We start from the raw sequence: 23,788 nt of genomic DNA, 5'->3' as shown, positions 1-23,788 counted from the left end.
CCTGTTTGTGGCGATTGACAGGAGAGGTCTCATGAACCAAAAACCTGTTTAAGGCTGATAGCATAGGATTAACTGTCAAAAGGTTGACAGATTTGAGCTTCAGTGATAAACACCTAGCAATTCTAGATTCACCTCAACACAACCGATTGGCTCAAATATTCAAACACTGAGCCTCATTATGCAACAATGGCACATGAGACTCCCCTTGCCAATCCCCATTGACTTGGAACACATAGCGATATAGAATATACTGCATATCAACATCAAGGAAAGTCTGACAGAAGTGATACTGTCACCTAGAGGCAACATGTAGGTCACATGATACAGTAAACAGGAAGTAGTAAACAGGAAGTGAATAGAGAAAATAGAGAGACTAGAGCGAGAGAGAAAGGGTTGTTTGTACACCTGATGTCTGGGAGCTCTCTCAGACTTCTGAAGGAAGGGGCTAACTATCACTGAGCAAAACATTGTGCTTTATAAAGACTGTATTGACAAGAAAAACTAGTAGTACACATACCCAGTTAACCTACTTGGTCCAGTTCCAAAGCATATGAGTGCTTTTTACATAAACGAGACAGAAAAGGAGCATTGGGCATTTATTTCATGGGGTAAATACTACTCAAATCGATAAAAAGCAGGAAATAAAACAGTCATAAATGAATACAAGCAGTAAGAGAGAGAGAGAGACAGACAGACACATACATACATACATACAGACAGACAGACAGACAGACAGACAGACAAATAGGGGCAGGTGAGACCTCTCATAAACACATGCAAGCTTCAGAAGGAAAGGAAATTGAAGGAGATAGCATCATCTGTCATTCATTATTCTAGACAGAATGTTTTCGGAGGCTGCTCTACACCCCATTTAGTTGCTTAGTCAGCAGTGAATGTGAAACAGTAATGGCTATTGCCTTTGGTCTAAATTATGTCTGTTGTTTTGTTAGCAGAGCACACTGTTACAGTGGCTTGCGAAAGTATTCACCCCCTTGGCATTTTTCCTATTTTGTTGCCTTACAACCTGGAATTAAATAGATTTTTGGGGGGTTTGTATAATTTGATTTACACAACATGTCTACGACTTTGAAGATACAAAATATTTTTTACGTGAAACATACAAGAAATAAGACAAAAAAACAGAAAACTTGAGCGTGCATAACTATTCATCACCCCCAAAGTCAATACTTTGAGGAGCCACCTTTTGCAGAAATTACAGCTGCAAGTCTCTTGGGGTATGTCTCTATAAGCTTGGCGCATCTAGCCACTGGGATGTTTGCCCATTCTTCAAGGCAAAACTGCTCCAGCTCCTTCAAGTTGGATGGGTTCTGCTGACAATCTTTAAGTCATACCACCGATTCTCAATTGGATTAAGGTCTGGGCTTTGACTAGGCCATTCCAAGACATTTAAATGTTTCACCTTAAACCACTCGAGTGTTGCTTTAGCAGTATGCTTAGGGTCATTGTCCTGCTGGAAGGTGAACCTCCGTCCCAGTCTCAAATCTCTGGAAGACTGAAACAGGTTTCCCTCAAGAATGTCCCTGTCATCCATCATTCCTTCAATTCTGACCAGTTTCCCAGTCCCTGCCGATGAAAAACATGGTATGGTATTCTCGGGGTGATGAGAGGTGTTGGGTTTGAGCCAGACATAGTGTTTTCCTTGATGGCCAAAAATCTCAATTTTAGTCTCATCTGACCAGAGTACCTTCTTCCATAAGTTTGGGGTGTCTCCCACATGCCTTGTATAATTTTTTAAACAAATAATTTTTTAATTTCACTTCACCAATTTGGACTATTTTGTGTATGTCCATTACATGAAATCCAAATAAAAATCCATATAAATTACAGGTTGTAATGCAACAAAATAGAAAAAACACCAAGGGGGTGAATACTTTTGCAAGGCGCTGTAGCTAGGTTCAGTTAGATTCAAACGCAAAATGCTACCTCAGTTCTAATGAGCCATCTATAGTAGGGAGATTATGGTGACGACTGAAAGATAGTGATTTAAAACATAACAGTCCAGTCAGTTTGTCGTTCTTTGTGGTTGTTTCACAGATAGATCAAAATAAAGCAGATTAGGAGGGGTTACCGTTTTCAAAGGAGCCAAAGCATGGAAACAGTTCCAAACGAGACAGTTAGGGAGGAATAAGAATGACAGAAGACAAAATCAATTCTGAGTAAACTAGACAAGATGTCTGGTTAGTTTCAGTGATAAATACCTAGCAATTATACATTCACTTTTTATACACCTATCATTCTTGCTACTGTAGCAATGACTTCTCTGTCGCTCATTCGTTCTGAGCAATTGCATCCATGTTATAGCCTACTTTAGTGACTGTACTGAGGCATTTGGTGGCACTAGAGCTGAACGCGTAACCAAACTGAAACCAATCACGTGTATAAACTAGAAGCATTGGACATTTCATAAATTAGGTTCAGTTCAAATCACCACATAATCTCACAGGCCAAACCAGATAATATCATTCTCATATGACAACATAAGATAGAACTGGTTGAGTTCAGATGTAAGTTGAGACCTACATTTTTACATCCATCTTTGTTTGTTAGATCAGTCAGCTACAGATGGTTTCATTGACGGCTGTTATCAAGCATTACCATCAGCATGATCAAATGACAACTTTTGACTAACATTTACAAAATGTCCTAAACTCTACAGCATATCAAAGAAATAAAACAGTGCCTTCATGAGAACTACTAATAAGTATTTTTTACATAAGCAACCTCCTGTTTCATATTTTATTACAGTTGAGCGAGCTGTAGCAAAAGCAAACATTAAAAGTATTATTTGTTTCCTTTCCCTGGCTAAACTGATTCAGAAGTGAGCTCTCACTATTTCATCACTGCAGGAGCTTGCTGCCTAACAAAAACCAAAGAGTTTCCATCTCATTAGCAAACCCTGAGGCTCCGCTCCAAATGGCACTATTCCCTATATATGGGCCCCGGTCAAAAGTAGTGCACTATCCTGTATATAGGGTGCATTCGGGAAAGTATTCAGACCCCTTGACATTTTCCACATTTTGTTATGTTACAGCCTTATTATAAAATGGATTAAATCATTTTTTCCCCCTCATCAATTTACACACAATACCCCATAATGACAAAGCAAAAACAGGTTTTTAGACCGTTTTGCTCATTTATTTAAAGAAAGAATAACATCACATTTACGTAATTATTCAGTATTCCTTTACTCAGTACTTTGTTTGAAACACCTTTGGCAGACATTACATCCTCGAGTCTTCTTGGATATGACGCTACAAGCTTGGCACACCAGTATTTGGGGAGTTTCTCCCATTCTTCTCTGCAGATCCTCTCAAGCTCTGTCAGGTTGGATGGGGAATAGCTGCACAGCTATTTTCAGGTCTCTCCAGAGATGTTCGATCGGGTTCAAGTCAGGCTGTGGCTGGGCCGAAGCCAATCCTGCGTTGTCTTGGCTGTGTACTTAGGGTCGTTGTCCTGTTGGAAGGTGAACCTTCACCCCTGTCTGAGGTCCTGAGCGCTCTGGAGCAGGTTTTCATCAAGGATCTCTGTACTTTGCTCCGTTCATCTTTCCCTCAATCCTGACTTGTCTCTCAGTCCCTGCCACTGAAACAATCCCCACAGCATGAGGCTGCCACCACCGTGCTTCACCGTAGGGATACTGCCAGGTTTCCTCCAGACGTGACGCTTGGCAATCAGGCCAAAGAGTTTGGTATTGGTTTCATTAGACCAGAGAATCTTGTTTCTCATGGTCTGAGAGTCTTTAGGTGCCTTTTGGCAAACTCCAAGCAGGCTGTCATGTGCCATTTACTGAGGAGTGGCTTCCGTCTGGCCACTCTACCATAAAGGTCTGATTGGTGGAGTGCTGCAGAGATGGTTGTCCTTCTGTAAGGTTCTCCCATCTCCACAGAGGAACTCTGGAGCTTTGTCAGAGTGACTATCGGGTCCTTGGTCACCTCCCTGACCAAGGCCATTCTCCCCGATTGCTCAGTTTGGCCGGGTGGCCAGCTCTAGGTGGTTTCAAGCTTCTTCCATTAAAGAATGATGGAGTCACTCTGTTCTTGGGGACCTTCAATGCTGCAGAAATGTTTTGATACCCTTCCCCAGATCTGTGCCTCAACACAATCCTGTCTTGGAGCTCTACGGACAATTCCTTCGACCTCATGGTTTGATTTTTGCTCTGACATGCACTGTCAACTGAGGTACCTTATATAGACAGGTGTGTGCCTTTCCAAAGCATGTCCAATCAATTTAATTTACCAAGTGGACTCTGTTTTTTAAGATATTTCTGTTTTTTATTTTTAATACATTTTTAAACATTTCTAAAAACCTGTTTTCACTTTTTCATTATGGAGTATTGAGTGTAGATGGATGAGGAAAAAATACATTTTAGAATCAGGCTGTAACGTAACAAAATGTGAAAAAAGTCCTAATACACATCCTAATACTAAACCTCCATATTACCGTTGTACGGTACATAACATGTGCCATGCAAACGCTCACTTGGGCCAGAGATTAATTGATCATAGTCAGTCTTCCTTTTTTAAATCTTATCTCCAGCAAACTTAGCCTGGTCCCAGATCTGTTTTTGCTGTCTTGGCGTGGACATGTTTGTGCTGTCTTGGCGTGGGAATTACCATAGGAGGCAAGGCAGCACAAACAGATCTGGGATGAGGCCACAGCAAACTCATTGTTACGTATGTATGTCTCAAACATCCATCCCTCCCTCTAACCTGTTACGTCAAAGGAATGTTGAGATGGTATAATTATCAAAGTGATGCCGGAAATAATTAGTGGCAGCAAGATTGCACAGGAGGACAAAAGTGGTTGGAAGATATACAGAGTAAAACTAGCCTGCAAAAACAGGAATAACTAAAATAAGAGTCATTCTATAACAGTACCAAATAAAGAGAGAGGAGATAATGTCACAAACCGAAACAAAGAAAATAAATCATGTTCATAGGAGAGGGAGGTGTGGAGGTTACCATTTGAGTGTAGATTAGAATGTGTGTGTGTGTGGGGGGGGGGTGTTAGGGAGGTGGCGGGGCGAGATAGAGGAGACTACATACATCTTGCCCTTTGTTGCCCTCGGCCACGTGGTTATGGTTGAGTCTGCCGGCTTTGCCGTTGCGGGTGTGGTCTTGGTGGTGGTGCCCGTTGTGCCACGCGACAGGACCGTCAGGACCGCCAGGACCGGGAGACGGGGACGGGCTCACACAGGCCTTGTATCCGTCTGTCTTATGCTTGGAGTTGGGCCTGGAGGGACAGACGGACAAACAGGAGTACTGAACCAAGCTGCTGACATGACACAGACTCAAGAGTATATTATACTATACCAGCTACATATAGGCTGTTTGAGACTAAACAGTATAGTCTAGGCTATCATTACCTTTTCAACTACAGTCAACTACATTCTGATTTAATAATAATCATGAATCTCTAGCAAAGCTGTTGCAAACCTTAAGTCAGTGTTACATCAATAGACCAAGAAGAGTATGATTGTGTGAAACAGTGAAGGCATACATCTAAGGGGAGGGGGGGAGGTAATGGGAGTCCTACCTGCTGGGGGACTTGGAGGGGCTGTGGCCTGTGGAGGAGTGTGATGCACTGCGGGAGCTACAGCAGCTGCCTCTACGTTGAGACCTCCTACTGGGGGACTCTACTGGGGACCTGTGGGACACACGTACATTCAGAGACACACACGCATACAGACGAGTACACGGCCGCAAGCACACAAACAAAAACATTCGGACAGACGCATGCATGCACACACGAGCACACACACGTGCACGTAAATTTACACATACACAACAGAGTTGCCAGCACACAAACACATTCAGCAACTCAGTCATGAAATCTATTGAAGCGTTTTCAATTAAACAAGACTGACACCATGTCACATTCAAGCTTTAGGCATGCATACATTTATTTAGATACTATCTGTTTCTTTCAAATATTATACTTACAGTTGAAGTAGGAAGTTTACATACACCTTAGCCAAATACATTTAAACTCAGTTTTTCACAATTCCTGACATTTAATCCTAGTAACAATTCCCTGCCTTAGGTCAGTTAGCCACTTTATTTTAAGAATGTGCAATGTCAGAATAGTAGTAGAGAGAATGATTTATTTCAGCTTTTATTTCTTTCATCACATTCCCACTAGTCAGAAGTTTACATACACTCAATTAGTATTTGGTCACATTGCCTTTAAATTGTTTAACTTGGGTCACACCTTTCGGGTAGCCTTCCACAAGCTTCCCACAATAAGTTGGGTGAATTTTGGCCCACTCCTCCTGACAGAGCTGGTGTAACTGAGTCAGGTTTGTAGGCCTCCTTGCTCGCACACACCTTTTCAGTTCTGCCCACAAATCGTCTATAGGATTGAGGTCAAGGCTTTGTGATGGCAACTCCAATACCTTGACTTTGTTGTTCTTAAGCTATTTTGCCACAACTTTGGAAGTATGCTTGGGGTCATTGTCCATTTGGAAGCCCCATTTGCAACCAAGCTTTAACTTCCTGACTTATGTCTTGAGAAGTAGCTTCAATATATCCACATACTTTTTTTCCTCATGATGCAATCTATTTTTTGAAGTACACCAGTCCCTCCTGCAGCAAAGCACCCCCACAACATGACGCTGCCACCCCCATGCTTCACGGTTGGGATGGTGTTCTTCGGCTTGCAAGTCTCCCCCTTTTTCCTCCAAACATAACGATCGTCATTCTATTTTTGTAAAACCTCAGTGTGTGTAAACTTCCAACTTCAACTGTATACGCAACTAAAGTCTACGAAACATCTAACATCTTCTCAGTTCAGTCAGATCCTCTCAGTTCAGGGTCCATTATTGTTAGATTATGAAAAAGAGGGATCATTACCTCTTTCTGGTTTTGTTCTTGTCTTTCTGTTTGTTCTTTGGGCTACCGGATCTGAAAAGGGAAACGCGTTGATGAATCTTCTTTAAACAGGTAACAAGGTACGTGCACTGTAACAATCAGTCATTGACCTAGTGTCCCTGACTGTAAAACCTATGTGATGTGGACTGTACAGTACACAGAGTACTTTATTGATCTGCATCCCCACCTGTATCTCCTCTTTCTCCTGGAACCAGACGTCGACCTACAGAGAAAGAGAAACCTGAGTCATCTGTAGCTCAGTTGGTAGTGCAATTTCCAGGACCACCCGCACATAAAATGCACGCACGCATGACTGTAAGTTGCTTTGGATAAAAGCGTCTGCTAAATGGCATATGTTATTTTTATTCAAATTATTAAACCTCTGTTACACACACTGAACTCCAGTTAGCCTGACCATCTCTCTAGACCTTAATAAGGGGATATATAATGAGGGGATATATGCTTGACTGACTACATACAGTACTTCAAAGTCCTTAGTATGTTCACACTACTGTTGCCATGGTGATAAGTCAGACTGGACAACAAAAGCTCTTCTTTTCCCTCTTTTTCCACAACACTGTATTCACCTTATGTGGACATAGACACATACACATAATACACCTGGCACATGTACCACAAGGAGAGAGGAACACAAAAACTATGTCAGGTCTGCGCTAGTGAGGAGAAAGAGACTAATAAAGCTGTCAGAGTAATATAGGGCCAGTGAAGAATTGTTGTGGCGTCTAGGCTATGAGACCATGTGGGTGTCACAAAATGGCACCCTCTTCCCTATTTAAGTAGTGCACTAAATAGGGAATAGGGTGCCATTTGGGATGTCAACCATGTTGTTGTTCCACCAGAGAGAACAGACTGGGGGCTCTAAGGAGGCTTCGCCTTTAATTTATTTTACTCCCATCAATTGTCAAACACAATGTCCCCTGATAGTGCTCTTCTTATTATAGGGCTATAACCAAATAGTAGCCTATGTTAACCATACAGTCTACCATATAGACTACGAGGGGCCTTTGGGAGTCTGTTAGCCCACCATCATTATAGCTTAAGTTATTTTATTTAAATGTTTTATTTATACTTATTTTTAACTTTATTTAACTGGGCAAGTCAAATTCTTATGTACAATGATGGCCTACCGGGGAACAGTGGGCTAACTGCCTTGTTCAGGGGCAGAACGACAGATTTTTACCTTGTCAGCTCGGGAATTTGATCCCAGCAACCTTTCGACTAACCACTAGACTACCTGCCGCCCCTGAACTGGAGAGGTTTAGCTGGGGGGACATCAGTGTTAGAAAGACCCACCCTCGTAAGACAAGGAATGTGGGTTTAATGTATACATTGGGTTGGCCTATTGTAATTTATGCTTCTGTTTAGGCAGAGATCCCACAGGATGTAAGGACGGAGAGCCTCCTCTATATAGTGTGTTCACAGACAAAAGCCTCTGCTTGTAATGCTCTTTTCCATGACCAGTCGTTATTAAATAACCTGAACTTGGTTTCAAGTCTGTGTCTTTTTTGTCCTTGACTATCTCCATAGCATCAAGTCTTAGAACCCTACATTATTAACACCCTCCTCTATCGCTCTCCTCCCTCCTTTTCTCCTAATTGAAGGAATATACAGCGCTATGCTACACTTGAAATGGGAGCCCAAACCAAAGAAAACGTCATCTTCTGTTGTTACAAAGTGACTTTTCTATGTTGGCGGTGTAGTAAAGTGAGTATTGGTTGGTGGACACCATAGCAGCTCATAGTTCAGATTGTTATAACTGCATCGGAAAAAGCTCCCCTCCCCCTCCACCGCCTTCTCCAATGCCCCAACAGACACACACAGTAGAGCATATCACAGGAGTCTACCTAACTCGAGGGACGCACCTACCTCCTCCTTCTCCCCCTATCTAACCATTCATTATTCATGTGTAGACAATACCTGCAATGCAGTGGATGTTTGGAGAAATATGAGGAGGGGAGAGAGAGAGGCTAAAGGTGGGAGAGAGGGGGAGGAGGAGAGTTTTATAAGTGTGAGGAGGGTAGGGGTGTTGGGGGGTTAATTTGGGGGGGGCAGCACAGCGATGCTCTGCAATTTGGTGAGAGGCTCATTTTTCTTATTTTGCGGCTCTCATACAGGCTTGGTTATTAGGAGAATGAGTTTAGCCCCCACAAGAGAGAAAGAATTAAAGAGAGAGAGGGAGATAGGTAGAGATAAATAGAGGAGAGAAAAAGAGCTAAACAAAAAAAGGAGGAGGGATGTGCTATTTAGAATTGCTTATTGTCCTTATGATATCCCTGGGCGAAGCAGTATTATTCTCTGCTGAGCTCTCTTTCTCATTTTCTCTCTCTCCATTCTCTTTTTCATTTTGTGCTGACACTATAATTATTGCTTTATTGTCGGAGGATTGCTTCGTAAGAAAAGTATAAGCAACATTTTTTCAAGGTTTTATTAAACATCATCAATAATGAATGAATGCGCTGGAAGAATATCCTCTCCAATATCCTACATCTCACTTTGAGTTTCAATATCCTTATCAATAATATGTGATCGTTTCAGGAAACATAGGCTTATGTCACGCTTCACTACTTCACAGGAGAGGCATTTGAACGTAAACTTTAAATACAAAAATAAAAACACATTTTTTGGAAGAAATACCTTCTGGAACATGTGAAATGTCATGTGCCTTAATAACAAACTTGTACGCCATCTGTAAATACTAATACAATTTTTAAATTACGAGCCTAGTTGGTTTAGCCATAGAAAAAGTCAGGAACCTTCCCGTTTGCCATGATTGACTGAGATAATGAATGGGCTGGACATGACGAGAGATAAATTTGGATTGGTCTGCCATGTAGCACGTTTCTGTCTATAACATGAGCTGGTCAGTATGTGTAGGTAATCCTTTCTAACGCAGATTTTTTGAAAGATATCACATGGTAGAACTACAAAAGTGTTGCTCTCGACTTTCTGGAGGAATGAGTTTTGAAATCAGTGGAATGCCCGGTGGAATTAGATTATGATGGAGAAAATTATGGTGGTTGATTGCAAGTATGCAGAGGGAGTCAAAAAGAGAACACCCAGAAGGCTGTTGTATAAAACACCTGTCTCCAGATTACATCTTCAAACTAAGTGACAGAGAGGAAGAAGCATCCGTGACAGAGAGGGAGAATCGTCCATGCATGTAAGAGAGTCTAGCTAGCTAAATGTTCAGATATTATACGTTTCTAATTTTGTAGTTTTCAATTCAAGTACTGTTAGCTTGCTAGCTAAAGTTAGCTGGCTGGCTCGTTAGCTAACGTTACATGTATGATCTGTGTAGTAATATTATTCCTATCTCAGAGCTATTTGAATTGCTAGTTGTAGCCGGTTGTTAGCTAGCTAGCTAAAATTGAACCTGGTTGGTTATCGACATGCAGATTCATGCAGGGTAGTAAAGTTATGAGTTGGAATTATGGTTAATTGTTTAGCTAGCTACATGTCTAAACAAAAGACCCCACTACAAGTAACCATTTCACTGTACCTTCTGTATCCTGTGCATGTGACAAATAAACGTTGATTTTAATTGATATGGTGTGTGTTTACCAGAGACGGTAATGTGAAGAACATGACCTGCACCAAAGTCAGATTAGGACATAACGTTAGGCCAACAAGACAGTGTCCAAGTTCAAAAATTCTCTAGTAGAATGACCTGGTTTCATTTCGTCACACTCACAACCGTAAGCTATTTTCTTCAATTGGCTTGCTATTAACTTGTAAATGATGATCTTGTTGTGAATTTATTTTCCTGTAATAATGAAGACAAATGAGCTAAAGTGAAGACGTTGTCAGCTATATGATAAGGTCATTATTTGAAATGGCTAGCCAGCTAACTTAACATTAGCTCGCTAGCTAGCTATCAAGCTAGAAACAAACCAAAACATTGTTTAGAAAGTTGATTTTAGTTGCCTGGTTTGCTAGATTAACATGTACTGAATTAATTCTTAAACGGGTGGGTTCATTGGTGTTAAAATATACTAGTGATGTTATTTTGGACCACCAGATTGATGTCATGCAGTCTGTAGTTTTCGTGTTTATACTTTTTCATAACGACAACGACAAGTTTGATGTCGGACGACAATATAATGTTCATGATATCACTGCAACAACTGTCGATGTATGTAGTATAAACCAGCTTTTAGTCTTAAAATCTTTGGTTGTTTAGTACATGGCCTTACATGTGAATCCGTAGGCGGGTGGTGCTGAGGCTTATTAAGAGGGTGTGAACGATGCTGAATGGGTGTAGACAAAGAAGAGCTCTCCAGTTGGTTTACAAAAACATTCAAGGGCCATTTTCTCAAAAGTGAGGTTACAAGTTGATCAACTTTCAAAGCAGAATAACTTTCCCATTGTTCCTCAGATGCATGATATTCCATTTTGCAGCTCTGTGTCTCCGCTTTTATCCATTGTAATAAACACATTTTCAAATGTTGCTACATAAAACCGATATCGAGCAGGTCGGTCATATATAGTCTGTTGTTTTCTAGAAAACATAGCTTATTTGTGGTTCCTATACTATTTGGGCCTATAGGAAAGTGAGTAGTGAAAGTACAGTACTGAGTAATGGCAGAGCTCAAGTTTTTTTATCCCTAAGTCCCTCAGCTGAGCACCTTTCCCCTGTTAAGCAAACCGGCTGAAAAGCATCAGGGTATGCTCACATTCTATGAGTAACCTAGAGGATGAATGTTCATGAAAAGTGCATGCACACACATACACACCTGTCTCGCTTGTGTTTCTTTCCACTTTTCTTCTTCTTCTCTCTGCGGGAGGGAGAGGAGCTGTCGAACCTGGAGGAGACATGGGGAGAGAGAGAGAGCAGAGAGAGAGAGAAAGAAAGAGAGAGAGAGAGATGAAGAGAGCGAAAGAAGAGCAGTCCTACACAATAAAGCCTATCCAGAAGGAATTGAAAGATTGTTAAGAAAACGTAGCAAAGCATACCTCTAACCTTGCCACTATTAATGATATAGCAGGGCCACTCATACATTATTTCTTCAGAGAATGGTCTGTACTGTCAAAGTGAACAATGAACCCAGTCCTCCATTCTATTCCTTACATTTCATCGTTACATTTCCTCTAGTAGCTTTGCCAGTTCTCCTCACCAAGAGTCCTTGAGAGCGGCCAGAGATTTCTGTGTCATACATGTCTCTATTCACCTGTGTCCTTCTCTCCCTACAGTCGGTCTCTCGCTTTCATCTGTAGCACTGCCTCTCTTTCTCTGTCTGTCATCCAGACCAATCTCTCTCACCCCCTTTGACGACCTTGAGGAAAACCAGGTCTTACTCTTTTTCAATTCCAATCTGTATCTACCATCACGTCGGTGTCCATGGCCCTGCCCATCTTTGTGTTTAAAGGGAATACATACACAATACATATGCAATGATTCAAACGCAATGTAACAACAGCATAATGCATATCTCATCACTGAGGAAGAATAGTTCTACATCTTGTGAGGCCACTGACCGACTCCTTCTGCGACCACATTTCTTTTTCTTCCTCTTCTTTGGTCGAGGAGATGGAGAGCTGCTAGATTTACTCTTCATTCTATGGTAGCCAGGCAGAGAGAGAGAGGGAGAGAGAAAGAGAGAGGGAGAAAGAAAGAAAGAAAGATACAAAAAGAGAAATGAGAGAGTTGGAGGGGAGAGTATTCAGTGAGCGAAACATACAAGCGTTTGTCATTACAGTAATCTTCAGTCACAAATAAATTGATCAGCTACAGGCAAGATTTTCCCCAGGCGAGCAAGCTTAATGTCCTCTGAGTGATGCGACAATCCATACTGTGCATGCAAGTGCATGGGAGCGTACCACTTCATACTGCCTCTGGCAATCTGGCATACAATTATTAATTTCTGGGAAAATGTAATTCCGATAATACATTCTAATGAATCCATGGTGTATTGGCTATACTTCAAAAGACAAACAACAATGTAGTACACTACATTGTTGTTTGTCTTTTGAATGTGTATGTCAGAAATCCCTGTACGAAGTGTGTGTATGTGTGTGTGTGTGTGTGTGTGTGTGTGTGTGTGTGTTTGTGTGTGTGTGTGTGTGTTTGTGTGTGTGTGTGTGTGTGTGTGTATTTGTGTGGGGGTGCATTCTGAAGGCTATGGCACTTGGTCTGAAGAGCCCTCTTCAACTGATATCTATCTAATCTGCATATACACTACATGACCAAAAGTATGTGGACACCTGCTTGTCAAACATCTCATTCCAAAATCATGGGCATTAATGTGGAGTTCGTCCCTCCTTTGCTGCTTCAACAGCCTTCACTTCTGTGAAGGCTTTACACTAGATGTTGGAACATTGCAGGGACTAGCTTCCATTCAGCCACAAGAGCATTAGTGAGGTTGGCCAATGTTGTTGGCCAATGTTTGTCTATGGAGATTGCATGGCGGTGTGCTCAATTTTATACAGCTATCAACAACGGGTGTAGCTGAAATAGTTACATCTACTAATTTGAAGGGGTGTCTACATACTTTTATATATTTAGTGTATATGAAACGGCAAAGGCCGCATGGAGAGGATGAGGTAAAGGCTGATTGGATTTCCATCTCAAGAGGTGGGTAGTGTGTGTGCGTGCGTGCTTTGTCTGTACTTGTGTCTGTCTATGCGCATTCATGTGTGTGTGTGTGTCTGTGTGAGTGTGTACCGCAGACCTTAATCGCTGACAGCATGGACTACATCCTCTCCGGAGGGCTTGGAGGTAAGCTCCTGTACTGGCAGGCCTCCCACCTCCGCTCCCCTATCTGTGGCACACATGTGCTGTGTAGGAGTGGTGTATGGGGCAGGCTTCCTGACATTTCTTAAAAGTGACACAGTAAATAATATCATATGTATTATTGTAATCAGTAGACTTTAGGGGAAACGCATATAGCTTTTTTAGAGTGTAAAAGGAAACTTTGTATTTAATACAACCCTTTGAAAGTGAAAATATCAACATTTTACTGCAAATGTTGGCGTTTTTTCCTCATTTTCGCAATCATAAACAAAAGGCCATATGGTTTTGGTAGTTGATTAAATGTGTTCCCAAAACAAATTCAAAACATTTTAAGCTGTTTTGGGGCCATGTTGGCACAACATAGGGGAAGCCATGACCCAAAACATAAATGGAGGTACATTTCACCGGCCCGGCTAAAATGGTATCATATCAAAACAAACTTTATTTGTCACAAGCACCGAATACAATGCTTACTTACAAGCCCTTAACCAACAATGCAGTTGAAGAAAGTGTTAAGAAAATATTTACCAAATAAACTAAAGTAAAACATAATAAAAAGTAACACAAAAAAATAACAATAATGAGGCTATATACAGTGGGTACCGGTACTGAGTCAACGTATGGGGGTACCGGTTAGTCGAGGTAATTTGTACATGTAGGGGTAAAGTGACTATGCATAGATAATAAACAGCGAGTAGCAGCAGTGTAAAAACAAATGGGGGGGGGTCAATGTAAATATTCCGGGTGGGGATGTGATTAATTGTTCTGCAGTCTTATGGCTTGGGGGTAGAAGCTGTTGAGGAGCCTTTTGGTTCTAGACTTGGTTCTAGACTTGGTTCTAGACTCCGGTACCGCTTGCCGTGCGGTAGCAGAGAGAACAGTCTATAACTTGGGTGACTGGAGTCTGACATTTTTTGGGGCTTTCCTCTGACACCGCCAAGTATATAGGTCCTGGATGGCAGGAAGCTTGGCCCCAGTGATGTACTGGGTCGTACGCACAACCCTCTGTAGTGCCTTACGGTCAGATGCCGAGCAGTTGCCATACCAGGCGGTGACGCAACTGGTCAGGATGCTCTCGATGGTGCAGCTGTAGAACCTTTTGAAGATCTGGGGACCTATGCCAAATCTTTTCAGTCTCCTGAAGGTGTTGTCGTGCCCTCTTCACGACTGTCTTGATGTGTTTGGACCATGATAGTTTGATGGTTATTTTGACACCAAGGAACTTGAAACTCTCGACCGGCTCCACTACAGCCCCGTCCATGTTAATGGGGGCCCGTTTGGCCCGCCTTTTCCTGTTGTCCACGTTCAGCTCCTTTGTCTTACTCACATTGAGAGGTTGTTTTCCTGGCAACACACTGCCAGGTCTCTGACCTCCTCCCTATAGTAGGATGTCTCATCGTTGTTGCTAATCAGGCCTACCACTGTTGTGTCGTCAGCAAACTTAATGATGGTGTTGGAGTTGTGCTTGGCAACGGAGTCGAGGGTGAACAGGGAGTACAAGAGGGGACTAAGCACACACCCCTGAGGGCCCCTGTGTTGTGGATCAGCATGGCAGACGTGTTATTGCCTAACCTTACCACCTGGGGACAGCCCGTCAGGAAGTCCAGGATCCAGTTGCAGAGGGAGGTGTTTAGTCCCAGGGTCCTTAGCGTAGTGATGAGCTTTGTGGGCACTATGGTGTTGAACGCTGAGCTGTAGTCAATGAACAGCATTCTCACATAGGTGTGGAGTGCGATTGAGATTGCGTCATCTGTGGATCTGCTGGGGCGGTATGCGAATTAGAGTGGGTCTAGAGTATCCGGGATGATGCTGTTGATGTGAGCCATGACCAGCCTTTCAAAGCACTTCATGGCTATCGACCTGAGCGCTACGGGGCAGTATCATTTAGGCAGGTTCGCTTCCTTGGGTACAGGGACTATGCTGGTCTGCTTGAAACATGTAGGTATTATAAACTTGTTCAGGGAGAGGTTGAAAATGTCAGTGAAGACACTTGCCAGTTGGTCTGCGCATGCTTTGCGTACATGTCCTGGTAATCCGTCTGGCCCCGTGGCTTTGTGAATGTTGACCTGTATAAAGGTCTTGCTCACATCGCCTACCGAGAATGTTATCACACAGTCGACTGGAACAGCTGGTGCTCTCATGCATGTTTCAGTGTTGCTTGCCTCGAAGCTAGCATAAAAGGCATTTTGCACAACTGGTAGGCTCGCGTCACTGGGCAGCTCACGGCTGGGTTTCCCTTTGTAGTCCGTAATAGTTTTCAAGCCGTGCCACATCCGATGATCGTCAGAGCTGGTGTAGTAGGATTAAATTTTAATCCTGTATTGACGCTTTGCCTGTTCGATGGTTTGTCTGAGGGTGGGATATGTACGTACGGCCACTGTGGGGACGATGTCATCAATGCACTTATTGATGAAGTCGATGAGGTGGTATACTTCTCAATGCCGTTGGATGAATCACGGAACATATTCCAGTCTGAGCTAGCAATACAGTCCTGTAGCGTAGCATCTGCATCATCTGACCACTTCCGTATTGAGCGAGTCACTGGTACTTCCTGCTTGAGTTTTTGCTTGTAGGCAGGACTCAGGAGGATAGAATTATGGTCAGATTTGCCAGATGGAGGGCGGGGAGAGCTTTGTATGCATCTCTATGTGTGGAGTAAAGGTGGTCTAGAGTTTTTTTTTCCTCTGGTTGCACATATGACATGCTGGTAGAAATGAGGTCAAACGGATTTAAGTTTGCCTGCATTAAAATCCCCGGCCACTAGGAGCGCCACTTCTGGATGAGCATTTTCTTGCTTGCTTATGGCCTTATACAGCTCGTCTTAGTGCCAGCGTTGGTTTGTGGTGGTAAATAGACAGCTACGAATAATATAGATGAGAACTCTCTTGGTAGATAGTGTGGTCTACAGCTTATCATAAGGTATTCTACCTCAGGCGAGCAATACCTTGAGACTTCTTTAATATTAGACATCGCGCACCAGCTGTTACTGACAAATAGACACACACCCCTGTCCCTCATCTTACCAGAAGTAGCTTCTCTGTCATGCCAATGCATGGAAAATCCCGCCAGTTCTATATTATCCGTGTTGTCGTTCAGCCACGACTCATGAAACATAGGATATTACAGTTTAAAGGGACATTAAACCTTCACTATCTATTTTTTTCTCCAATGATTGCACGTTGGCCAATAGAACGGATGGTAGTGGAGGTTTAGTCACTTGCCTATGAAATTCTCAGAAGGCAGCCCGACCTCCGTCCCCTTTTTCTCCGTCTTTTCTTTACGCAAATGACAGGGATTTGGGCCAGTTCTCAAGAAAGCAGTATATCCTTTGCATCGGACTCGTTAAAGAAAAATTAGTTGTCCAGTTCGAGGTGAGTAATCGCTGTTCTGATGTCCAGAAGTTATTTTCGGTCATAAGAGACGGTAGCAGCAACATTATGTACAAAATAAGTAAAAAATAAGTTACAAACATGAAAAAACTAATAAGATCGCATAGTTGTTAAGGAGCACGTAAAACGGCAACCATCCCCTCCAAGACCATTCTCAGTTATTGGTCAGCGAGTGTGTGTGTGATTATGTTTTTGTGTGTGTGCATGCGTGCGTACATGCAAATATAATTGTGTGTGTACTATACATGTGCGTGTATGAGTGAGAATACGTTTGGTTGTTCCATACCTATAACCGTCTTTATCGTAGTAGTCTCCATGCCAGTCTGTGTCCTCCTGGTAACCTTCAGCCAGGGTTGGGTCGGTCTGCTCCTCCCCATGCTCTCCATGGACCATGTGCTTAACCCTACAGAGAAAACACAGGTCATAGGTCACTGGAAGCAGCCAATGGGAGACCAGGGACCAGGAATTGGGTGTATGTGTGGTAAGAATGACAAGAACTGAGGAACACAGCAGCTGCATGCGGCTCAGAACGACTCCGAAAATTAACCCTATTTTCTAAACATTCCGTGATACAAAATCCTTTGTTCTAACACAAATCTTTTACTTATCCGAGTCCAAATGTTCTTGTCGGAGCATAAATAAAATAACTAAAATCTGACCTTAAAATGTGACTGTTAACATCTCTCCATCCTAGAGTTAACATATCTCTCCATCTCACACCATCTCTCCCTCTCACGCATGCAGATGGCTGTGTTGCACTCCTACCCCCCCCCCCCTAATCCCCCCATCCCTTTCACTTCCTGGCCTGCACCATGTGCCCTCTGCTGATCCGTCTCATCTGGCCATGAACAGTACACCCACACAGAGCGAGGAGGGCACATGGAACACGCACACGAGCGCACGCACACATATGAGGGGTGATGAATGCCATAAATGAGCCATTGAATGTGTGAACATTTTAAAAGATTACCATTCAACCAAGTTTATTTATAACAACAATGTGTTAACGTCTGATTCATTCAATTCCAAACAGCTGCCTTAAGGGAATTAACTCCACAGTATAAAATCCACTTTCCTAACTGGACCCCTGCATTGTTTATCATCTGTCAAGGTGGGGGTTATAATGCCTGCATATAAACACAACACATTAACCACATTATAACATTGTTAATTGGGTCTACATTAATTAGGTACATGTAAAAAAAATATTTGCCCTGTCAATTCTTTCATGTTAGGCTATTACATAAGCTATAAAGAGGGAACACATAGCAACATTCCATAACATTTAAGAGTTGAAACATGTTTGAATCTTTCTTATTAATAATCTTGCCACAATTGTTTGTGTGCGAGGGGTTGAGGCGAGCATTGGGACAGTAACTGAAAGGTTGCTGGTTTGAATACCTGAGCCGACAAGGTGAAAAATCTGTCAATGTGCCCTCGAGCAAGGTACTTAACTTTACTACTATGGCTGACCCTGTAAAACAACACTATTTCCTGCACCTATCGTGTGTATGTGACAATAAAACATGTATCATCTTTAGCAATGAAGGGGGGAGGAGGTCCCTTTCGTAGCTCTGTTCATTTGGGAGAGGAGGACAGCAAAACCTGTTAATTGTCTTAGCACCACTGATCACAATAGTGTAACGCATAACAGACAAATATTAAATAACCACATGCACACCTTAGAGATAGATGCATGCCCTGGTCTAATTTAGTTAGAGAGGTATGATCATTTTCAGCCTGAAATCATCTGAAGAGATTTCAAATCAGTGAAAACAAGAACTCCCATGAAAGCTGAACGCGATGGAAATAGACAAGACAGCTAGCTGTAAATACTAAGTAGTGTTGGTGTGAGAGCGAGATCAACATCAGAGTTAAGAAGAATGGGGATGGATGCTCTGGGTTTTCAATGCACAATTAAAAAATAAAGGTGCAGGTTGGAACCAAATAAGGTTCTTGAGAACGATGCCATAGGGCTGGTGTGTCAAACTCATTCCACAGAGGGCTGAGTGTCCGCGGGTTTTCGCTCCACCCTTGTATTTTATTGATGAATTAAGGTCACTAATTATACTGAACAAAAATATAAATGCAACATATAAAGTGTTGGACCCAGGTTTTTAGGTGTTGGTCCCCATTTCCAAGATGGCATAGCAATGAGATGTCTGTTCTGATTGAGATGATGTCTGTTCTGATTGTCTTGTGTATATATTGTAACATTTTTAATCTCAATTTCCATCTACGGACTGATCAGACTCTCCTGCAACCCACCTCACCCAATTTGGTATGGATCTGCTATTTTTAGAACCGGAACCCCCTTCAGAAGATTGCCAGCTAACTAGCTACTAGCTAGTAGTCAGTTAGCCACTGCTAGCGGTCATCACCGTTAACTCGGACATCTGCCAGCCTCAGCCCGGTCAATTCCTGCCAGTCTGCACAGTGCGATTTCAACCCAGAGCTTTTCTCTACCACATCTCTGGATTCCTACCACAAGCTCCTACCGCAAGCTACCTTTACTCCGGATCATTGCAGCTATCTAGCTGCTGTCCGAGTGGCTACTCCTGGCTAACGTCTCTGTCCCAAAGCAAGCACCAGTTAGCCTGGAGCTAGCCTCGAGCAAGGCCCATCTCCCGGCTAGGCGGAGAGAACCATCAGACAATTCCTGGGCTTCAATACCTCTTTTGCCAATTGGCCTGGACCCTTTGCTGCCGACACGGAGCCCCGCCGATCCATCACGACTCGTCTGCCGACGTAACCGTCTGAGGGGGTTTCAACAGGCTCTCCTGTTGCGACGTCCTGCTGAGGTCCATCTGCTAGCCTGCTAGCAGTCTGAATCGCCGTGCCTCCAGCTCGCCTAGCTACTCACTGGACCCTTTGATCACTCGGCTTCACATGCCGTTGCCTAATGTCAATATGCCTTGTCTATTGCTGTTTTGGTTAGTAATTTTTGTCTTATTTCACTGTTTAGACTCCAGTCCTGCTCAATATGTCTTGTTCCACCCCTACACAGGTGACCCGGCTTAAATGGTGCCTCTAGAGACAAAACCTCTCTCATCATCACTCAATGCCTAGGCTTACCACCACTGTACTCACATCCTACTATACCCTTGTCTGTACATTATGCCTTGAACCTATTCTTACGCGCCCAGAAATCTGCTCCTTTTACTCTCTGTTCCGAACGCATTAGACGACCAGTTCTTTTAGCCTTTAGCCGTACTCGTATCCTACTCCTCCTCTGTTCCTCTGGTGATATGCTAACAAACCTCCAAACGAGCTTCAACGCCATACAACACTCCTTCCGTGTCCTCCAACTGCTTTTGATGCTAGTAAAACTAAGTGCATGTTCTTCAACCGATTGCTGCCCGCACCCTCCCACCCGACTAGCATCACTACGCTGAACGGTTCTGACCTAGAATATGTGGACAACTACAAATACCTAGGTGTCTGGTTAGACTGTAAACTCTCCATCCAGAGTCACATTAAGCATCTCCAATCCAAAATTAAATCTAGAATTGGCTTCCTATTTCACAACAAAGCCCCCTTCACTCATGCTGCCAAACATACAACCATAAAACTGACTATTCTACCGATAGCAACATCCCCCCGTAGCATGCGCTCCAGCAGGTACAGTATATTGCACTGGTCCTCCCCAAAGCCAACACTTCCTTTGGCCGCCTTTCCTTCCAGTTTTGACTGGAATGACTGGAACGAATTGCAAAAATCTCTGAAGCTGGAGTCTTATATCTCCCTCTCTAACTTTAAGCATCAGCTGTCAGAGCAGCTTACCGATCACTATACCTGTCATCACTGTACCTGCCAATCTGTAAATAGCACACCGAACTACCTCATCCCCATATTATTACCTACCCTCTTCCTCTTTTGCACCCCAGTATCTCTACTTGCACATCATCATCTGCACATCTGTCACTCCAATATTAATGCTAAATTGTAATTATTTCACCTCTATGGCCTATTTATTGCCTACCTTCATACTCTTCTACATTTGCACACACTGTACATAGATGTTTCTATTTTTCTTCTCTATTGTTGTCACGCCCTGGTCGAAGTATTTTGTGTTTATCTTCATTTATTTGGTCAGGCCAGGGTGTGGCATGGGTTTTTGTATGTGGTGTGTTGGTATTGGGATTGGGTGAGAAGCATTTCAAGGTCCTGGAGTGGCCTAGCCAGTCTCCAGATCTCAACCCTATAGAAAATCTTTGGAGGGAGTTGAAAGTCCGTGTTGCCCAGCAACAGCCCCTAAACATCACTGCTCTAGAGGAGATCTACATGGAGGAAAGAAAACCTTGTGAAGACTTATAGAAAACGTTTGACCTCTGTCATTGCCAACAAAGGGTATATAACAAAGTATTGAGATAAACTTTTGTTATTGACCAAATACTTATTTTCCACCATAATTTGCAAATACATTCCTTAAAAATCCTACAATGTGATTTTCTGGATTTTTTTTCTCATTTTGTCTGTCATAGTCGAAGTGTACATATGATGAAAATTACAGGCCTCTCTCATCTTTTTAAGTGGGAGAACTTGCACAATTGGTGGCTGACTAAATACTTTTTTTGCCCCACTGAATAAGAGTATATTAGAATTCAGTCTACATAGATTTTGCAGATTACATACAAAACAGACAGACACACACAAGCAGAGAAATGTTCGTATCCTACCATCCCCTGAGCTCAGGCTGAAATCAATGGAGGAGCATGGTGGAACTGAAATACGAAATACTGAAATAACATTTGGCAGTAGGGATAAAGACTGTCAAGTGGTGGTGGTTATTGCTTGTTCTGCAGAATCTGTGCGTGTTCTTCCTGGTCAGAATCACTAATGAGGAAGGCTTTTTGCTGAGGTCGGATCATGATTGGTCAATGCAGAGCAGACATTATTGCCTATGGTAGCAGTAGCATTCTGATGGTTCTGCATGAAACAACAGACAAGCAAACTGCTACTACTGCACCCTACTGCTCCTTATCCCCATGGAAACCACAGGAGGAAGTTGTAAAGTACCTCCGGATTTATTTTATATTATGGCTGGAAAATGATAACTGACCAAAAACCCTGTCTCCAAGACACTAATTCAAAATGTGTGTGTGTGTTTTGCTCCCGTGTGGCTCAGTTGGTAGAGCATGGCACTTGCAACGCCAGGGTTGTGGGTTTGATTCCCACAGGGGATCAGTATGAACAAATATGAAAATGTACGCACTCACTACTGTAAATCGCTCCGGATTAGAGCTTCTGCTAAATGACGAAAATGTGTGTTTGTGTGTGTGAGAAACAGCGAGAGTCAGTAAACTTGGCTCAAAGGAGAAAACTCTTTTGCTAATTGCTACCCTCCTGTCTCAATTTTCCACACCAAGGCTTTCCTGAGCTATGAATGCCGCAGAAGGAGGAATTATGTCTATGCCTCAGGAACAGGGCCAAATTCATCTCTCTCTCTCTCTCTCTCTCTCTCTCTCTCTCTCTCTCTCTCTCTCTCTCTCTCTCTCTCTCTCTCTCTCTCTCTCTCTCTCTCTCTCCCTCTCTCTCTCCCTCAGAATTGATGCATAGGCAAACGTCAGGTCACAGCCAAGGTGACAATGCATGCCAGGGAGAGACAATCATTAGTCAGCCCTCTGTGATGATACGGGGCATCAGAAACATTACACATCATTAGCTCTGAGATGGGACGACAGGACTGGAGAACCTGATCTGACAGGCCTATAAAATAGGAAGGGTGCTCAGTGATAACCTTCTGGCTATGCTCATATTCTATTTCAAATGATACATGGGGCATAGGGAAGGGGCAGAGTTACAATTTAACTGAAAATACACATAACGATATGAAGTGGGTTGCGTGTGTGAATTATATATACATACATTCAAACTCAGTTTTTCACAATTCCTGACATTTAATCCAAGTAAAAATTCAGTTTGGATCACCACTTTATTTTAAGACTGTGAAATGTCAGAATAATAGTAGAGAGAATGATTTATTTAAGCTTTTATTTCTTTCACAACATTCCCAGTTGGACAGAAGTTTACATACACTCAATAAGTATTTGGTAGATTTGCCTTTAAATTGTTTAACTTGGCCTTCCACAAGATTCCCACAATAAGTAGGGTGAATTTTGGCCCATTCCTCCTGACAGAGCTGGTGTAACGGAGTCAGTTTTGTAGGCCTCCTTGCTCGCACACGCTTTTTCAGTTCTGCCCACACATTTTCTATAGGATTGAGGTCAGGGCTTTGTGATGGCCACTCCAATACCTTGACTTTGTTGTCCTTAAGCCATTTTGCCACAACTTTGGAAGTATGCTTGGGGTCGTAGTCAATTTGGAAGACCCATTTGCGTCCAAGCTTTAACTTTTTAACTTTTTTTTTAACTGATGTCTTTAGATGTTGCTTCAATATATCCACATAATTTTCTTTCCTCATGATGCCATCTATTTTGTGAAAAGCACCAGTCCCTCCTGCAGCAAAGCACCCCCACAACATGATGCTGCCACCCCCGTGCTTCACGGTTGGAATGGTGTTCTTTGGCTTGCAAGCCTCCCCCTTTTTCCTCCAAACATAACAATGGTCATTATGGCCAAACAGTTCTATTTTTGTTTCATCAGACCAGAGGACATTTCTCCAAAAAGTACAATCTTTGTCCTCATGTGCTGTTGCAAACCGTAGTCTGGCTTTTTTTATGGCGGTTTTGGAGCAGTGGCTTCTTCCTTGCTGAGCGGCCTTTCAGGTTATTTCGATGTAGAACTCGTTTTACTGT

The 23,788-nt window shown here is 42.7% G+C and overlaps 1 protein-coding gene across 4 annotated transcripts in view; it reads right to left on the bottom strand.

The window, feature by feature from the left end:
- The window catches only part of LOC139420864 (serine/arginine repetitive matrix 3), a 156,717-nt gene that overhangs the window by 10,682 nt on the left and 122,247 nt on the right, over positions 1–23,788 (bottom strand). For 3 of the 4 annotated variants that reach the window (XR_011635551.1, XM_071171227.1, XM_071171228.1), the window contains exons 4-10: positions 17,317–17,433; positions 12,387–12,467; positions 11,645–11,713; positions 7,078–7,113; positions 6,873–6,923; positions 5,557–5,667; positions 5,067–5,253 (exon numbers count right to left, since the gene is read on the bottom strand). Coding sequence is in view for 3 of the 4 variants with exons in the window: in XM_071171227.1 (XP_071027328.1) it covers positions 5,067–5,253; positions 5,557–5,667; positions 6,873–6,923; positions 7,078–7,113; positions 11,645–11,713; positions 12,387–12,467; positions 17,317–17,433 (652 nt within the window). In the remaining variant the exon portion in view is untranslated. The remainder of the gene's footprint in view (positions 1–5,066; positions 5,254–5,556; positions 5,668–6,872; positions 6,924–7,077; positions 7,114–11,644; positions 11,714–12,386; positions 12,468–17,316; positions 17,434–23,788) is intronic. The other variant, XM_071171229.1, reaches the window with a different exon arrangement.

The sequence above is a fragment of the Oncorhynchus clarkii genome, chromosome 12, assembly GCF_045791955.1.
Source record: "Oncorhynchus clarkii lewisi isolate Uvic-CL-2024 chromosome 12, UVic_Ocla_1.0, whole genome shotgun sequence".
In the NCBI taxonomy this organism is placed as follows: domain Eukaryota; kingdom Metazoa; phylum Chordata; class Actinopteri; order Salmoniformes; family Salmonidae; genus Oncorhynchus; species Oncorhynchus clarkii.
This window is presented reverse-complemented; position numbering and strand designations above follow the sequence as displayed.